The sequence below is a fragment of the Triticum dicoccoides genome, chromosome 3B (assembly GCF_002162155.2).
Source record: "Triticum dicoccoides isolate Atlit2015 ecotype Zavitan chromosome 3B, WEW_v2.0, whole genome shotgun sequence".
Taxonomy (NCBI): Eukaryota; Viridiplantae; Streptophyta; class Magnoliopsida; order Poales; family Poaceae; genus Triticum; species Triticum dicoccoides.
The window spans coordinates 54,533,675-54,550,486 of record NC_041385.1 but is presented as its reverse complement, the minus strand read 5'-3'; the positions used below and the strand labels follow the sequence as shown (position 1 = coordinate 54,550,486).

General features: G+C 45.4%; 1 protein-coding gene across 1 annotated transcript; it reads left to right on the top strand.

Moving 5' to 3' along the window:
• Nucleotides 1–15,700: 15,700 nt before the first annotated feature.
• LOC119280741 lies at nucleotides 15,701–16,430 on the top strand. Its single transcript, XM_037561485.1, has one exon. The coding sequence runs from the start codon at nucleotides 15,743–15,745 to the stop codon at nucleotides 16,307–16,309; it is 567 nt and encodes a 188-aa protein (XP_037417382.1). The 5' UTR covers nucleotides 15,701–15,742; the 3' UTR covers nucleotides 16,310–16,430.
• The last annotated feature ends 382 nt before the right edge of the window (nucleotides 16,431–16,812 follow it).

Here is a 16,812-nt window from a genome sequence, read left to right as displayed (position 1 = left end):
CATGCAAGTTCTTTCCATAAGCACATATGACTATTTACGAAATACATGCCTACATTATATTTATGAACTGGAGCTAGTGCCGTTTCGCCCTAGGTTATAAATGTCTCACGATTAATATCATCCAACAGGTCACCGATCCAATGCCTACGAATTTATCTTATATTGTTCTTGCTAAGTTACTACTGTTGCTACTGCTATCGTTACTGCTACAATATCACTACTATCATTGTTACTGTTACCATTACTATTGCTATCATCAAAACTATCATACTACTATGCTACTAATCACTTTGCTGCAGATAATTAATCTCCAGGTGTGGTTGAATTGACAACTTAGTTGCTAATACCTTAAAATATTCTTTGGCTCCCCTTGTGTCGAATCTATAAATTTGGGTTGAATACTCTACCATCGAAAACTGTTGCGATCCCCTATACTTGTGGGATATCATTCACCTTCATGAAGATTGCCACCACCTTGTCAATGCACCAAATAATATTGCTATCTCAATAGCTAATAAAATAAGTGCATTAGTTAAGGTTGACATGCAGGTCATTAAAGTGACAATCATATGGCTCCAGCCATCATGCCGAATAATGACACGCAGGCCCTCACTAGTAGAAAAGGGGGCATTGGTCCAGGCCGCGTCAGCCCATTAGTCCCGGTTCAATCCAGAATCGGGACCAATGGTGGCATTGGACCCGGTTCGTGAGCCCCGGGGGCCGGCCGGGCCACGTGGGCCATTGGTCCCGGTTCGTCTGGACCTTTTGGTCCCAGTTGGTGGGACGAACCGAGACCAATGGGCCTCGCTCCTGACCCACCACCATTGGTCCCGGTTGGTGGCTTGAACCGGGACCAAAGGCTTCCCTTTAGTCCCGGTTATGCCACCAACCGGGACCAATGAGGTTCCTATATATACCCCCTCGCGTAAGAGCAGAGCAGACTGCTCTGTTTTTTCTGGCAGCCGAGGGGGAGAGGGCTTGGTGGTGCTCTAGCTCACCTCGTGTGCACACAAGGTGTTCGACGAAATGCCCAAGACACACTACTTAAGCTTTCTCCTCTCCAAGCTCGACCTCCAAGATCCATTTTCCTCAATATTTGTCTAGGTTTAGCGGTCCGTCACGCCCCATACCCGTCTTCACCGCCGTCGATCACCCACGCCGATCTCATCGCCAACACCACCGTGGTGAGCCTCTTGTTCTTATCTTCTTTCTGAAAGGAAAAATATTCTTACTTGTATGTTTAGATAGATACTTGTATTATTTTCTTACTTTTATTATTGCATCTTATATAGTGCGATGGTTTTGGCATCCTCCGTCGGCCCTCATCCTGTCTATGATTCGGATGTGGTATATATTATCTTTTCATAACTATTGGTTCATTTATTGTTTATGAAAATTATGCCGACCAACGTGGCATAGATTTTATTTATCTAGGAGGTTGTTGAACCAGAAATTACAACCGACCCTATTGTCGAGAGGTTAAATTTAGTTGAAGAAGAAAACAATTTCTTGAAGGAAAAAATTAGAAAATTGAGGAGGAGAAGATGATATTGGAGTTGCATGTTGCGGATGTCGTCGATGATCACAAGATCAAGATGGATGCAATGCGCTTGAAGATTAGAAAATATGCCATTCATACTGAGGCTTGGTATCATTATGCCGTTGGATCAGTTGTTACCCTGGTTGCGATTATGATCGCATTTGTTTTCACATTGAAATATTTTACATAGTTTCAACATATGGTTTAATTAATTTAGATGCTCTGCAGAGCTTTACGTTGTTCTGTAATGATTTTCGCTTGAAGATGAGAACTATGTATGTACTTTGGTTTTAATGTGATGATGAACTTCTACTAATTTGGTCACTTAGTTATCTATTCATGATGTTCTGTAATGATTTTTGACACACTTAATTATATATAATGCACACAGATGAACCGACAATGGATGTACGGTAACAGACACACCTCCGAGTACATTAAGGGCGTGCATGATTTTCTCGAAGTGGCTGAGGCAAACAAGCAGAATGGTTTTATGTGTTGTCCATGCCCTATATGTGGGAATACGAAGTCTTACTCTGACCGGAAAATCCTTCACACCCACCTGCTTTACAAGGGTTTCATGCCACACTATAGGGGTTATGATGGAATACGGCGAAGAAGAAGAGTACGATGACAACTATGTGCCCCCTGAAAACGGTGATGCTACTGAACATCAAGAGGAACCAGACGATGTGCACGATGCTGCTGCAACGGGCGAAGCTGCTGAAGATCAAGAGGAGCCAGACGATGTGCCCGATGATGATGATCTCCGCCGGATCATTGTCGATGCAACGACGCAATGCGAAAGTCAAAAGGAGAAGCTGAAGTTCGATCGCATGTTAGAGGATCACAAAAATGGGTTGTACCCAAATTGCGAAGATGGCAACACAAAGCTCGGTACCATACTGGAATTGCTGCAGTGGAAGGAAGAGAAAGTTGTGCCAGACAAAGGATTTGAGAAGCTACTGAAAATATTAAAGAAGAAGCTTCCAAAGGATAACGAATTGCCCGACAGTACATACGCAGCAAAGAAGGTCGTATGCCCTCTAGGATTGGAGGTGCAGAAGATACATGCATGCCCTAATGACTGCATCCTCTACCGCGGTGCGTACAAGGATTTGAACGCATGCCCGGTATGCGGTGCATTACGGTATAAGATCAGACGAGATGCCCTGGTTTTGTTGACAGCGACCCCCCCAGGAAGAGGGTTCCTGCGAAGGTGATGTGGTATGCTCCTATAATACCACTGCTGAAACGTCTGTTCAGAAATGGAGAGCATGCCAAGTTGATGCGATGGCACAGTGAGGACCGTAAGAAAGACGGGAAGTTGAGAGCACCCGCTGACGGGTCGTAGTGGAGAAAAATCGAGAGAAAGTACTGGGCTGAGTTTGCACGTGACCCAAGGAACATATGGTTTGCTTTAAGCGCGGATGACATTAATCCTTTCGGGGAGCAGAGCAGCAATCACAACACCTGGCCCGTGACTCTATGTATGTATAACCTTCCTCCTTGGATGTTCATGAAGCGGAAGTTCATTATGATGCCAGTTCTCATCCAAGGCCCTAAGCAACCCGGCAACGACATTGATATGTACGTAAGGCCATTAGTTGAAGAACTTTTACAGCTATGGAATGGAAACGGTGTACGTACGTGGTATGAGCACAAACAGGAGGAATTTGACCTAAAGGCATTGCTATTCGTGACCATCAACGATTGGCCCGCTCTCAGTAACCTTTCAGGACAGACAAACAAGGGATACCACGCATGCACGCACTGTTTACTTGACACCGAAAGTATATACCTGGGAAGCTGCAGGAAGAATGTGTACCTGGGCCATCATCGATTTCTTCCGACCAACCATTAATGTCAAAAGAAAGTCAAGCATTTCAAAGGCGAGGCAGATCACCGGAAGAAGCCCGCCATGCGTACCGGTGATCACTTACTTGCTATGGTCAATGATTTACACGTAATCTTTGGAAAGGGTCCCGGCGCACTAGCTGTTCCGAATGACGCTAGGGGACACACACCCATGTGGAAGAAGAAATCTATATTTTGGGACCTACCCTACTGGAAAGACCTAGAGGTCCGCTCTTCAATTGACGTGATGCACGTGACGAAGAACCTTTGCGTGAACCTGCTAGGCTTCTTGGGCGTGTATGGAAAGACAAAAGATACAGCTGAGGCACGGGAGGACCTGCAATGTTTGCACGAAAAAGACGGCATGCCTCCAAAGCAGTATGAAGGTCCTGCCAGCTATGCTCTTACCAAAGAAGAGAAGGAAATCTTCTTTGAATGCGTGCTTAGTATGAAGGTCCCGACTGGCTTCTCGTCGAATATAAAGGGAATAATAAATACGGCAGAGAAAAAGTTCTAGAACCTAAAGTTTTATGACTGCCACGTAATTATGACGCAACTGCTTCCGGTTGCATTGAGGGGGCTTCTACCGGAAAACGTCCGATTAGCCATTGTGAAGCTATGTGCATTCCTCGATGCAATCTCTCAGAAGGTGATCGATCCAGAAATCATACCAAGGGTAAGGAGTGATGTGGTGCAATGTCTTGTCAGTTTTGAGCTGGTGTTCCCACCATCCTTCTTCAATATCATAACACACATCCTAGTTCATCTAGTCGACCAGATTGTCATTCTGGGCCCCGTATTTCTACACAATATGTACCCCTTTGAGAGGTTCATGGGAGTCCGAAAGAAATATGTCCATAACTGCGCTAGGCCAGAAGGAAGCATCTCCATGGGCCATCAAACAGAGGATGTCATCGGGTTTTGTGTTGACTTCATTCCTGGCCATAAGAAGATGGATCTCCCTAAATCGCGGTATGAGGGGAGACTGACTGGAAAAGGCACGCTTGGAAGGGACTCAATAATATGTAAGGACGGATATTCTTGGTCTCAAGCATGCTACACAGTTCTACAGAACTCTACCTTGGTGACCCCGTATGTCGATGAACACAAGAACAGTCTGCGCTCCAAACACCCGGAGCAATGCGACGACTGGATTACATGTGAACACATCAGGACTTTCAGCAGTTGGTTGGAAACACGTCTCAGAGGTGACAACACTGTTTGTGATGAGCTGTACTTGTTTTCCAGGGGACCATCTTCGACTGTTATGATTTGGAAAGGATACGAGATAAATGGGAATAATTTTACACGATTGACCAAGATAAAAAGAGCACCAACCAAAACAGAGGTGTCCGCTTTGATGCAACAACCGAGAGGGGAAAGGACACGTATTATGGTTACATAGTGGACATATGGGAACTTGACTACGGACATGATTTTAAGGTTCCTTTGTTTAAGTGCAAATGGGTCAATCTGTCAGGAGCCGGGGTACAGGTAGACCCACAGTACGGAATGACAACAGTGGATCTGAAAAATCTTGGGTACACTGACGAACCGTTCGTCCTAGCCAATGATGTGGCACATGTTATCTATGTGAAGGACATGTCTACTAGACCAAGAAAAAGAAAAGATAAGGAATCGAATACATCATACGATGAGCCAAAGCGCCACATAGTTCTTTCAGGAAAAAGGGACATCGTGGGAGTGGAGGGCAAGACAAACATGTCTGAAGATTATGAAAAGTTTCATGAAATTCCTCCCTTCAAAGTCAAGGCTGACCCCAGCATCCTGATAAACGATGAAGATTATCCATGGTTACGGTGCAATAAGAAAATGACACAAGCGAAGAAAAAGTGAAGACTTTCTCCCGCAACTATTATGACGATACCATGCCAACTTTGTAACAGGCGAGTATGATACCATTGTCCGTTTTGTACATGCACATGCTATGTGCGTGAAATTATGATACCATGCCAACTTTCAACTTTTTCAGAGTTCATTTGAAATGCTATAATGTCTTATGGTTCGGCCCTCGTAATACCATTAATCCCGGTTTGCTCCTTGTCAACTATTTCTCACCAAGTACACTCTCAAGAGGGCAGCCACATGGGCCATTGGTCCAGGTTCGTCTGGACCTTTTTTCTCTATAGGCGCATCTATGTTCATTTTTTTAGTAAAGTTAATCACAAACTTGTGATTCACACAAAATTTCAAAGAATTCAAATTTTAACTATTCAAATTTGAAAACTAATGGCACTAACACAAAGTTTTTAATTTTTCTAAAACTAATGGCACTAACAGAAAGTTTATCATTTTGCTGACCTAAAAGCAAAAAGAATTAAAAAATAAAGCAAAAAACAAAAGAAAATAAATAATGCAGAAAACAAAACAAAAAAACTGAAAAAATAAAAATAGCAACAATAAGTATTTTGTTGTAAGTAGAGACAAAATAAAATAAATAAAGCAAAAAGAAAACAAAAAAAGTGTTTTCAAATTTGAAAACTAATGGTACTAACACAAAGTTTATAATTTTTCTAAAACAAAAAGTAAAAAAGAATTAAAAAATAAAGAAAAAAACAAAAAAAAATTAATGCAGAAAGCAAAACAAAAAAACTGGAAAAAAAAGAAAAATAGCAACAATAAGTATTTTGTTTTAAGTAGAAACAAAATAAAATAAATAAAGCAAGAAACAAAACAAAAAACAAAAAAAGTGTTTTCAAATTTGAGAATTAATGGCACTAACAGAAAGTTTATAATTTTTCTAAAACTAAAAGCAAAAAGAAATAAAAAATAAAGCAAAAAACAAAAGAAAATAAATAATGCAGAAAACAAAACAAATAAACTGGGAAAAAATAAAAATAGCAACAATAAGTAAAGAAAAAAAGTGCCTCCTACTGGGCCCCCACGGCCTGAATACGACTAGAAACTCACCATGGGCCAGGATTCAGGCCCGCAGGAGGCCCAGTAGGCCCATCAGGCAAAGCAGTAGTAAATAGGCTCGTAAGCGTGCAGTGGAGAGGAGCTCGAGAGGGGTGCGGTAGTGGGGCTTAAAAACCACTGCTCGCCCCTCTCAGCTAGCGAGGTGGGACTAAACTTTTGTGCGCATCGTGCCAGCACACGACCATTGGTCCCGGTTGGCGGCTCCAACCGGGACTAAAGGGGGGCATTGGTCCCGGTTCGTGGCAACAACCGCTACCAATGCCCACCCTTTAGTCCCGGTTGGTGGCACCAACCGGGACCAAAGGCCGCCGCTTCCCGCCCTTTGGGCTGCTAAAAAGAGGCCTTTGGTCCTAGTTGCTGGCACGAACCGGGACTAAAGGGTGTATTAGTCCCGGTTGGTGCCACGAACCGGGACCAATGCTCTTGATATATATACAGCACTTAGCAGTTTTCGACTAAATCCCCCACTTCTACCCTGACGCCCCCTGCTCCTGCTCGTCGCTGTCGCCGCCCGACGCCCCTGCTCCACCTTGCCGTCGCCGCCGCCACCGACGCCGTCAGGTAGCTCGCCATCGCCGTCGCCGCCGCCACCAACGCCGTCAGGCTGCTCGCCTTCGCCATCGCCGCCACCCCCTGTGAGCACATGTCTCGCGCCCCTCCCGTTCCGCGCACCTGCGCAGCCGCCGCGCCACCGCCACTGCCCTGCCTGGCTGCCGCGCGCCGCCCTGTCCTGCGCGGCCGCCGCGCCGCCGCCCCTGCCCTGCATTTTTTTGTGTATATGTGTATATATGCATTTTTTGTGTATATGTGTATATATGTGTATATATGTGTATATGTGTATATATGCATTTTTTTGTGTATATGTGTATATATGTGTATTTGTTTTTGTGTATATGTGTATATATGTGTATATATGCATTTTTTCATATATATAATGTTCATAGCATTTTTTGTTTATATATGTTTTTTAATATATGTATTTATTTTTTATTTAGGTTGTTAGTAGATAACGATTTTAGGTTAGTGCACTTTAGGTTAGTGTAGAGGAAAAAGTAAAATAAGAAGAGGAAAAAAGAAGAAAAAGAAGTGGAGAAGAAGAAAGGAATAGAGGAGAACAAGAAAAAATAGAAAATATTCTATTTTTTTCTTCTTCTCCTCTATTCCTTTCTTCTTCTCCTCTTTTTTTTCTTCTTTTTTTTCTTTGATCTTCGCCTCTGTCGTCGTCGATATACCCCCCTCGGCCCTCTCGCTCGACCAAAACTCTCGAGGACACCCAAACCCTAGAGAAAAAACAATGTTGGTCTCCTACCCCCTCCCGCTGCGCCCTACCCGACAAACTCTCTTGAGGCCACCCAAATTTACCAAGTTAAAAGAGTGTTGTCGTCGAGGCCACCCCAAACCCTTGAAGGATTGTGTCGAGGCCACCCCAAACCCTTGAAGCGTTGTCTAGGCCACCCCAAATCCTAGAGAAGTAGCGTCGAGGCCACTAACATGATTCCTTATTGTGATTAGCTAGCTAGTTCTACGTTTGCCACTAATATATATCCATCTGTACCATGTTTGAATAATAATTGACATGTTGTAAATATTTGCAGAAACTATGGAGCACTACCGAGACGATGCAACATAAGCGATGTTGGGGGAGATAATCGCAGAAGGAACTGATGTCGTTGCGTCATTTTTCAACGACGTCGTTGGTCAGGAAGGACTGGGTGAAGAAGAGGGCTATGTTTATGATGGCTCCGGCCCATTAATGCCGGTACAAGAAGAGGGCTATGTTCATGATGGCTCCGGTGATGACCCAATGGAGGTACAAGAAGGAGACCGTGCTGACTGCTCCGGTGACCGGACCGAGTCCGGCCAGGTATATATATATATTAGTTAAGCCTGTGCTGACTAGTTAATTGATGCAATCATTGTTTTGGTATATGTACACATATTAATTAAATCTCGTCTTTCTTCCTTTTTCTAGCCCTCCGGATCGAGCACAACTTCGGTAAGGAGACGAGGCCCGAAGAAAAAGTTGAGCTCGGATGAAAAGTTTGAGATCACAGCAATCGCGCGCGACGGCGAACCGATTGAACCCATCCGGACAAAGAACACATTTGTTGCTCAGTGCGAGTTTCTTGTTAGGGACAAGATCCCGATCAGTATCCACCAATGGTATAAGCCTAAGGAGGAAGACCCTCAGGTGTCTTATGTCAATGATATGCAGAAAGATGATCTTTGGACTGAGTTGAAGGCAAATTTCACCCTACCGCCAGAGGAGGATCCGGAGAAGCCAGTTAGAGAGCAATTAATCAATTCTTGTGCTCTTAAGAGATGGCAGGCCTATTCAGGAGGTGGAGGAAAGAGCTGAAAAAGTTGGTCGACAAAGAAGAGAAACCAGAATTCATCGGCAAATATGAGAAGATCAGAGATCACTGGCCCGCATTTGTGGCCTACACAACATCGGAAAAGAGTAAGAAGATGTCGGCGACAAACAAGAAAAATGCTGCGAAGAAGAAGTTTCACCATCGCACGGGGTCAGGTGGCTACCTGCAAGCCCGGCCTAAGTGGTCCAAGGCTAAGAATGATCTGCTTGATAAAGGGATCGAACCGGAGACAATGAGATGGCCAAACTGTTGCCGGACTTGGTTCTTCGGGGCTGGCGGAACCTTGGAACCTATATCAGGGAAGTGCCGTTGGACGGACGAGCAACTGAAAACACCATTCACAAGGCTTCGGCAGTATACCCATGCAGCACAGCAAGGGACGCTCGTTCCAGACAGGGAGAAGGACGAGCTCACAATGGCCCTCGGGAATCCCGAGCACCCTGGACGGACACGCGGCACGCCAGGCTCCATTCCGTGGAAGGTTGGTTTTCCGGACGCATGGGGTTACAAAACCCACGAGAGGAGGAAGAAACTGGAGCAGAGCCAACTGCAGGCGCTGCACGAAAGGGTAATGGGGCTAGAGGAACGAGAAGCAGATCGCAACAAATGACCTACCGAAGCTTCCCTCGAAGCTACCCCGCCATCTCAGCGGAGAAGCAGCGTGGCTTCCACCGAGCTTCTTCAGCCGGAGCATGTCTTGACGGCTCCTGCCAGCTATCCCGTGGATGCAATCACGGTGGCTCAAAATTGCCACCTTATGACGCGATGGATGAATTTGAAGGTCAAGGGGGCCGTTGGCTCTGCTTATCCTACTGAACAAGGCGCAACTTTTCACTGCCGGCCGATTCCAGAAGGATATGCCTGGGTGATGGTGGATGAAATAAAGGAGGGATTTGAGGACCTCCAGCTTGACCACCCTACCAGTGAAGGGGAGATTCGGCTGGGTTCTGCTCTGAAGACTCCATGCCTATGGCGGAAGGAGCTCATCAACCTTCCGAACTGGACGCCTCCGCCTCCTCCTCCTCATCCGACGAGTCAGGGCACTCCGCCTCCTCCACCGCCTCCTCCTCCGGCGAGTGTCGATCAGGGCACCGGGCCTCCTTCTCTGGCGCGTGGCGGCACTCCGCCTCCTTCTCCGCCTGCGCTGGCGCGCCCGAGCAGCCAACAGCCTCCTCCTTCTCCGGCGCGTGGTGGCACTCCGCCTCCTTCTCCTCCGCCTCATAGTCCTTCTCCTCCGCCTCGTAAGCAAGCACGAAAGAAGACAGGCGCCACAGCCGCTCCGTCTGCTCCAGCGTCTAGCAGTACAGCAGCCAGTAGAGGCGGGAGGCAATACAGATATGGTCCACCTCTCAATCCTCTAGAGAAGTTACCGTACGGGAGGACCGAGGAGGAAAACGCGATGATCGTGCGGGCCCACGTGAAGGACTTCTTTGAAGGGGTGAAAGCAAAGAGACATCCACCTCCGGAGGAGAAGGTAGATCCGGTGAAAGCAAAGCGCACTATCGATGCCCTGAGGAAACCACCAAAGTCTCCACCGAGAACCAACTATCAGCGCATTACTGAAGAGACATGTCTCGAAGCCCAGCAGTCGGGAAGTACTGTCAGTGATAAAAGGTTAAAAGAACGACCAGCTGGGAAAAAAATTGCCCAGCTCAGGGAACAAGCACAGCAACCGTGCCCCCCGCTCAATGTGTCTAATGCTCCGGGGATGGTGGCCGGTTATGGCAATCTTGCAGATTACCTGCCTGACGATCAACTTCCTGATTTGTTGGAGGTGGACGAACACAAATACGAGTACGGGAAGCCTCTCGTCAAAGATGAAAAATCTGTGACAACTATGATGCGAAGATTCCATAATTGGTACATGAAAACATGTAGAGAGTCTAGGGGACGAATGCTTTGTATCTGAATATTAAAGAGGAGAACGACCTCGTTGCAACTAATCTGTTGACTGTTCCATTTGATGAGTTCTTCACGTTCTTCAATCAAAAGGCCCTCGATAAACTAATGGTCTTTTTCTACTGTTTGTAAGTACTATTTCTATCATTAAGTCTCTATATATAGCTTGGCTCTTTCATTGCATGTATTTATAATTAATTATCCTCACTATATTATGCAGATTGAAGATCGTCGAGTGCAAAAAACAAGAAATGTATGATATTGGGTTCATTAACACAAATATCATAGATGAATTTCTGGTTAAAAAGCACCCCGCAGAGGCCGAGGCAAACTTGCTACAATCGTTGATCAAAAATCAAAACAAAGATTTAATACTCTTTCCTTACAACTCCCAGTGAGTGTTACTGTCGTGTGCATATTCGGTTTCCCTTATTACTCGAGCGAGATTATAGTAATGTAATTGATGAGTTATGCATGCGTGCGCAGATTCCACTATGTTCTTCTGGAGATTAAGCTTGAGCGGGGAGTAGTAAACGTCTTAGACTAGACGAAAAGATCCCCAAACCTATGCGGACATGACTAAAATACTCAACAAGTAAGTTCAATCGGTCATTTATCGCACCATATCGGCAACTTTTTGTTCGTTTCCTGATATCTCAAGTAATAACATTTATTTTCTTTGTCTTGCAAGGTTTGGAAACAGTTCACCGCAGAAGTTCCGAGACTGCCGAAGGAGCTGCAATATACATACCCGAAAGTAAGTACTACTAGCTGGCTAGTTGCGCGCATCTCCCGTTGATTCTATAGCTGTACTTTCATCAATGCCATTTATAATGCTTCATTATCAGTTTGATTGACCTTTATTTCTCGTAAAGTGATAGTGGCAGGAACAAGGGAATGATTTATGTGGATACTACGTGTGCGAGTTCATCTACAACACGACTTTAAAAAATAAGCGGAGCTACTCTAAAAGACAATATGAAGTGCGTAAGCAATAATATTCACAATTTCATTTTATTACACCATCATTTCTGTTGAGTTTCATTCATATATGTATTAACCCCCTTCTTCAAATTAGACGTGGCAGATGCGGGATGAACTCCTAGAACAAGATCGCATGAAAGCAATTCAAGAGGAATTGGCGGGATTCTTTCTTGACCACGTCATCAATAAAGCCGAAGAATATCATGTGGAAATTGATTTCAATTTCTAGGGGATTGTAAGAGATTTTACATATTGTATATGTATGTAGCCAGTAGCGTCGGATAGATAATACGAAAACTTGTTGTTCGACCAATCTTTCGGAGAAGGAGAGGTCGATCGATCACTTCTCTCGGTATGCATGACGAATTTCTGTACTTAATGGTTCCATTCATTTTCTTACTAGCTAGCGTGTCGAGGGCCTCTCTATGTACAGTACGTAGCGTCGACCAAGAACGGACATAAGAGAGGACACTTCTCTCTATTAATTAGCTAGCTAACACAATATATGAAATACCTAAATTAACCCCCCAAAACCCCCAAACCCCCTCCCCCCCCGTTTAAAAAAAAACCACGGCCACTGAAATGCTAACGCGTGGACGCCTTTTGGTCCCGGTTGGTGCCACCAATCGGGACCAAAGGACCTCCTGCCTGGGCTCGGCGCACCGGCCACGTGGAGGCACATCTGTCCCGGTTCGTGTTAGAACTGGGACTAATGGGGGGAGGCATTAGTAACGACCCTTTAGTCCCGGTTCAAGAACCGGGACTAAAGGCCCTTACGAACCGGGACTGATGCCCCCTTTTCTACTAGTGCATGTTAATCAATTTACATTATATAGTCATTTCATACATAATCAAATTATTAAGAGCATTGCTATACCACATCACATGCAAACCATCATGCAAAACCAAGTTAGACGCCTCTAATCGGTTTATGCAAAAACTTGTTTTTCGTGGCTTCTATGGTTTCAAAACAAACCGAAGCTACCAACGTCCATCGTCAAGTATGATAATTCAAGTCGCTAGATTAACTTAGCAGGGTATATGAAGCACAAGATAATAAAATATTGAACCCCATACTAAACTTCATCATACGCATGACCCGTGTGCAGATCATATCTGCATTGCCCTTTCGTCTGCAAAACATCCATGTTTCTTTAACTATGCTGGAACCCAAAGAATTGTTAGCACTTCGTTGATCTGTCAATCAGCATACTCAGGAGCAGCATGAAAGGATCACAGATTTCTAGAACTTTGTGAGATTCCACCATGCCGTCAAGATCAGGATTATGCAAATTCAAGGGAAGTAACAAGAACATCGGGTAATAGATTTCATCTGCTACCTGCACAAATAATTTTTAGTAATAGAACTCATCTACTACAAATTATATTGTGCAACTACCATACATTCTCTATGTATTCTAGATCGCAACCTGCATCTACGCATAACACGGCTCATGATGGCACTATAGGGGAACGCGATTGAAAAAAAAATTCAAGCTACGCACCAGCCCAGGACCGCTATGGAGACTGCATACAAGGTTTGATCTTTTTCGTTACCGACTCGTAGCGCAACGGAAGAAGAGTCGATGACGATCGGCGGTGCAGATCCCCGCAACTAGGATTTACAACCTCCCAACGGCGAGGATGTATACCTTCACCTGCCCCTCTAACAGCCCTCCAGGAGGTAGTCAGATAGTCCCTCGGACGATCGTTTGGATAGACCTTCGGGAGGACTTTCCGAACTCGGACGGTCACACGGACAGCCCATCGGGAGGACCTTTGAAACTCAGACGGTCACTCGGACAGCCCTTTGGGAGGCACTCTCCAACTAAGACCGAAACTACGATCTCTCTACAGAGTTTCACACATAGGGTGTCATCTCTCCGGTAGGGCTTCGCCGTCCAGAACTAGTTCCTACCGGAACCCAGACAGCCTTTCCGTTCTACGAAACTATTTCGCTAGGAGGGAAAGAGAAGGCCAGATCATGCATGGCATTTGTATATGAGAAAAAGTGTGTCTTTAGGCAGCCCCCACCACCTCTATTTATAGGCCAAGCCCAAGGGTGGCTTCTCCAAGAAGCCAAGGGGATAATACCAAAAGGCCCTCAAGGTAGCTTCTCCAAGAAACCAAGCAAAAAGCACTTTCACTATTCATGACGACATTTTTTAGCGTCCGTTTGAACTAAAAATAATTATCTGGGCCTAGAACATTTCCAGTACCCACTAAAATAATTTTCAACATGTTTCGAAACAATTTTTGGATTAGTGATTTTCATCTGCGAAAAGCAAACAACAATGCGTTTTCACTAATCATGAAGACAAATTTTAGCGTCCATTAAATCCGAAAATATTTCTGTGGGTCTTAGAATAATTCCAGTACCCACTAAAATGATTTTGGATTTGTTCCGAAACAATTTCGGATTAGTGAATTTCATCCGCGAAAAGCAACCAAAGCGGTACCGGCAACTCCGGAACATTTTCGGTTTTTATCCCAAAAAATTCCCAGAAGTTTCCGGAATAATTCTGGCACCCTCCAAGAATTATCAGGCGTGTCCTGAAACCAATTTAACTTAATGGTATACCCCGAAACACCTTTTCGGTTTTACGAAACTATTTCACTATTCTCTCTCTAGAACTCTTCCATTATCTCCGAAACTTTTATGGCAAATTTCTCTCAGACTCCATGGCTAGTATTCAGCAGACAGATGACCCTTAAGCATGTGACCCTATAGGTTCGGTGAAGCATAGACATGACCGGAACACTTTCCGATCAATGATCAACATCGGAGCCGTGGACACCCATATTGACCCCTATACCCACACGAATGAATATTCGAGTGAACCTCAAGTTGCCGTGTGCTATTCCTGTTGCTTCGTGATATGTTACAAATACCCGAGATGAGACATGTTGGCATCCCCGTGGATCAACAACTTTTTTACTATGCTAGTTACCTCGTTACCGGTATTGTTCGCTTTTCTCGTTCCCGTGTTCCGACATCCCCGTGATCAAATCACAAAGCGTCTGGCCAGACGATGATGGATACCGTAACACCGAGAGAGCCGAGAGATATCTCTCCATCATCGGAGGAGAAAATCCCAATCTCGAGCTATCAAGTTACTTGATATACTTTTCCATGAACCCGTAAGCCGCCGTAATAGCCACCCATTTATGGCTGGCGTATAACAAACCCCAGAGTTAATGAAGCAAGCATGAAGAAACTCGATACTCTGATGGTCTAAGGAATCATGCAAACGTTAACCAGTTGTGTGTTATTAATCATTAACTTGTGACGAATGTATCTCATAGCATAACATCAATCGGGTCGATTCAACACAAGTGTTCTCCTAAAATTATGCCCTCAAGGTTGTCGGCATAGTCATGCCCATGATCAGGAAAACAGAACCATCATGCAACACTTGAGCTAGTCTTAGAGGCGAGACTAGGCATACATTTTACCGTTTACTTTTCCACACGTGCATATGAGTCTTCCTCCGAGCCTCGTGTTATTGTAGACTCGAGAACCATAGCAGTTATAGCATGAAACATAAACATAATTATGAACAAGGAGATAATCAATAATATTTATTATTGCCTTTGGGGCATATCTCCTACAGACTCTCACTTGCATTAGAGTCAATAATCTAGTCAATGCTAATGCACTATACACCTATGGCATACTGGTGTAAAATATGCTTTGCTTGTAGTATAACCTAATGTCCAACGGATCTGACAACTTCAGCTCCGTTTCACGGCCAGCACTAGTGCGACGAGGAGGAGGATGGCTGGGCTGCGGCTCGTCATGGTTTCTTGGTGGTGGTTGCTCGCCTAACGCTGGTTTAGTCAGGTGATCTAAATGGTAAATGGTAGTGCATCTAAACACTCATTTAATGCTTAAGATACGGCGCGTTATCCTGAGATCTTCCGCGATTCGCTTACTATGAAGTGTGATTGCATATATAAATGTTTGAGATATAAGATTTCTAGGTATGGATTTATGGACCAAATCTAAAATGATTTGATCGAACCTGATGGATTTATTTTCTTTTACTTATGATATGATACACCCGCCGTTAAGGTTGAACTAATAAGAAGAGACAAGGAGGGCAGCGGGAGGGAGAGACAGATCGAGAGACAATACACCACCATCATGGTCGTGGGCACATCCTCTTCTATGCTCGGCCGCGCTTTCCTTCTCCTCGTCCTCTCCTCGGCCACTGAAGTTCACGGCGGGCCAAGCTCGAGCGCCGCGCCATGTTCCCTGCTGGACTACATCTGCATCAGGCTTGGACCTTGGTACGTCTTGCCGAACGTCTGCGTGTCCACACTCTGCATCGACCCCTCCTGCCGCTCTGCGCCCGGCTTGCCGGAGCTCGCAATGATGGCCACCAGGCTGACGGTGTCCAACGCCACGGTGACCAAGGCCAGCATCCAGCATGCGCTCGCCCACGCCAAGGACGGCAAGGCCAGGAAGGTCATGCGGTCGTGCCTCCAGCTCTACACAGGCGCCGTCCCAAGGCTGCAGTGGGCGGCGCGGTCGGTTGCTGCTGGGCGATATAGTGGCGTACCGGAGGTGCTAGAGGCTGCATATGAGCACGTTGCATCTGAGTGTACCGATTTGGCTGGCAAGGTGGCACTTCCCAAGGAGAACGATGAGTTCTACATGATGGCCTACGTTGCTAAGGCCGTCGTCGAATGGGTGCAGCTTTTCGGCTGACCAATGGATGAATTAACCCGCTCTTCCCCTCCGTAATAATAAGATAAAGACGCTGTCAAAACTGTAACAGCTATGCAATGGTGTATTTGTGGCCGGCCAATCAAGTCACCGTTGCTTGGTACCTTCTTCTTGTTGTTGTTGTGTGAATATAGAGAGACTGTGTTGGGCAGTGGTTGATGGTTGCTCGACAGGAACGACCGACCGCAATACCTACATCTACGTGTTTAGTGGTCTCAAGCAAGCCACGACCGACTCGTGTTTCACGTACGTGAGGTGCAGGCTGTTTACGACTGCTCGCCGCTAGCGACAAAAACAACAACAAATACGAATACGTGTTTTATTTGACGCTCAAGCTGGACAGAGCAAGCGGGCTTTTTGGCCCGCTCGTGGCCCGTTCAAGACCGGACCGAACGGTCCTGGCCAGCTCAAAAAATTGACCGGTCCGGTTACAAAATTTCAGCCCGAAAATTTACTCGGTCCGGTCCAGTCTTTCACCGGTAGGA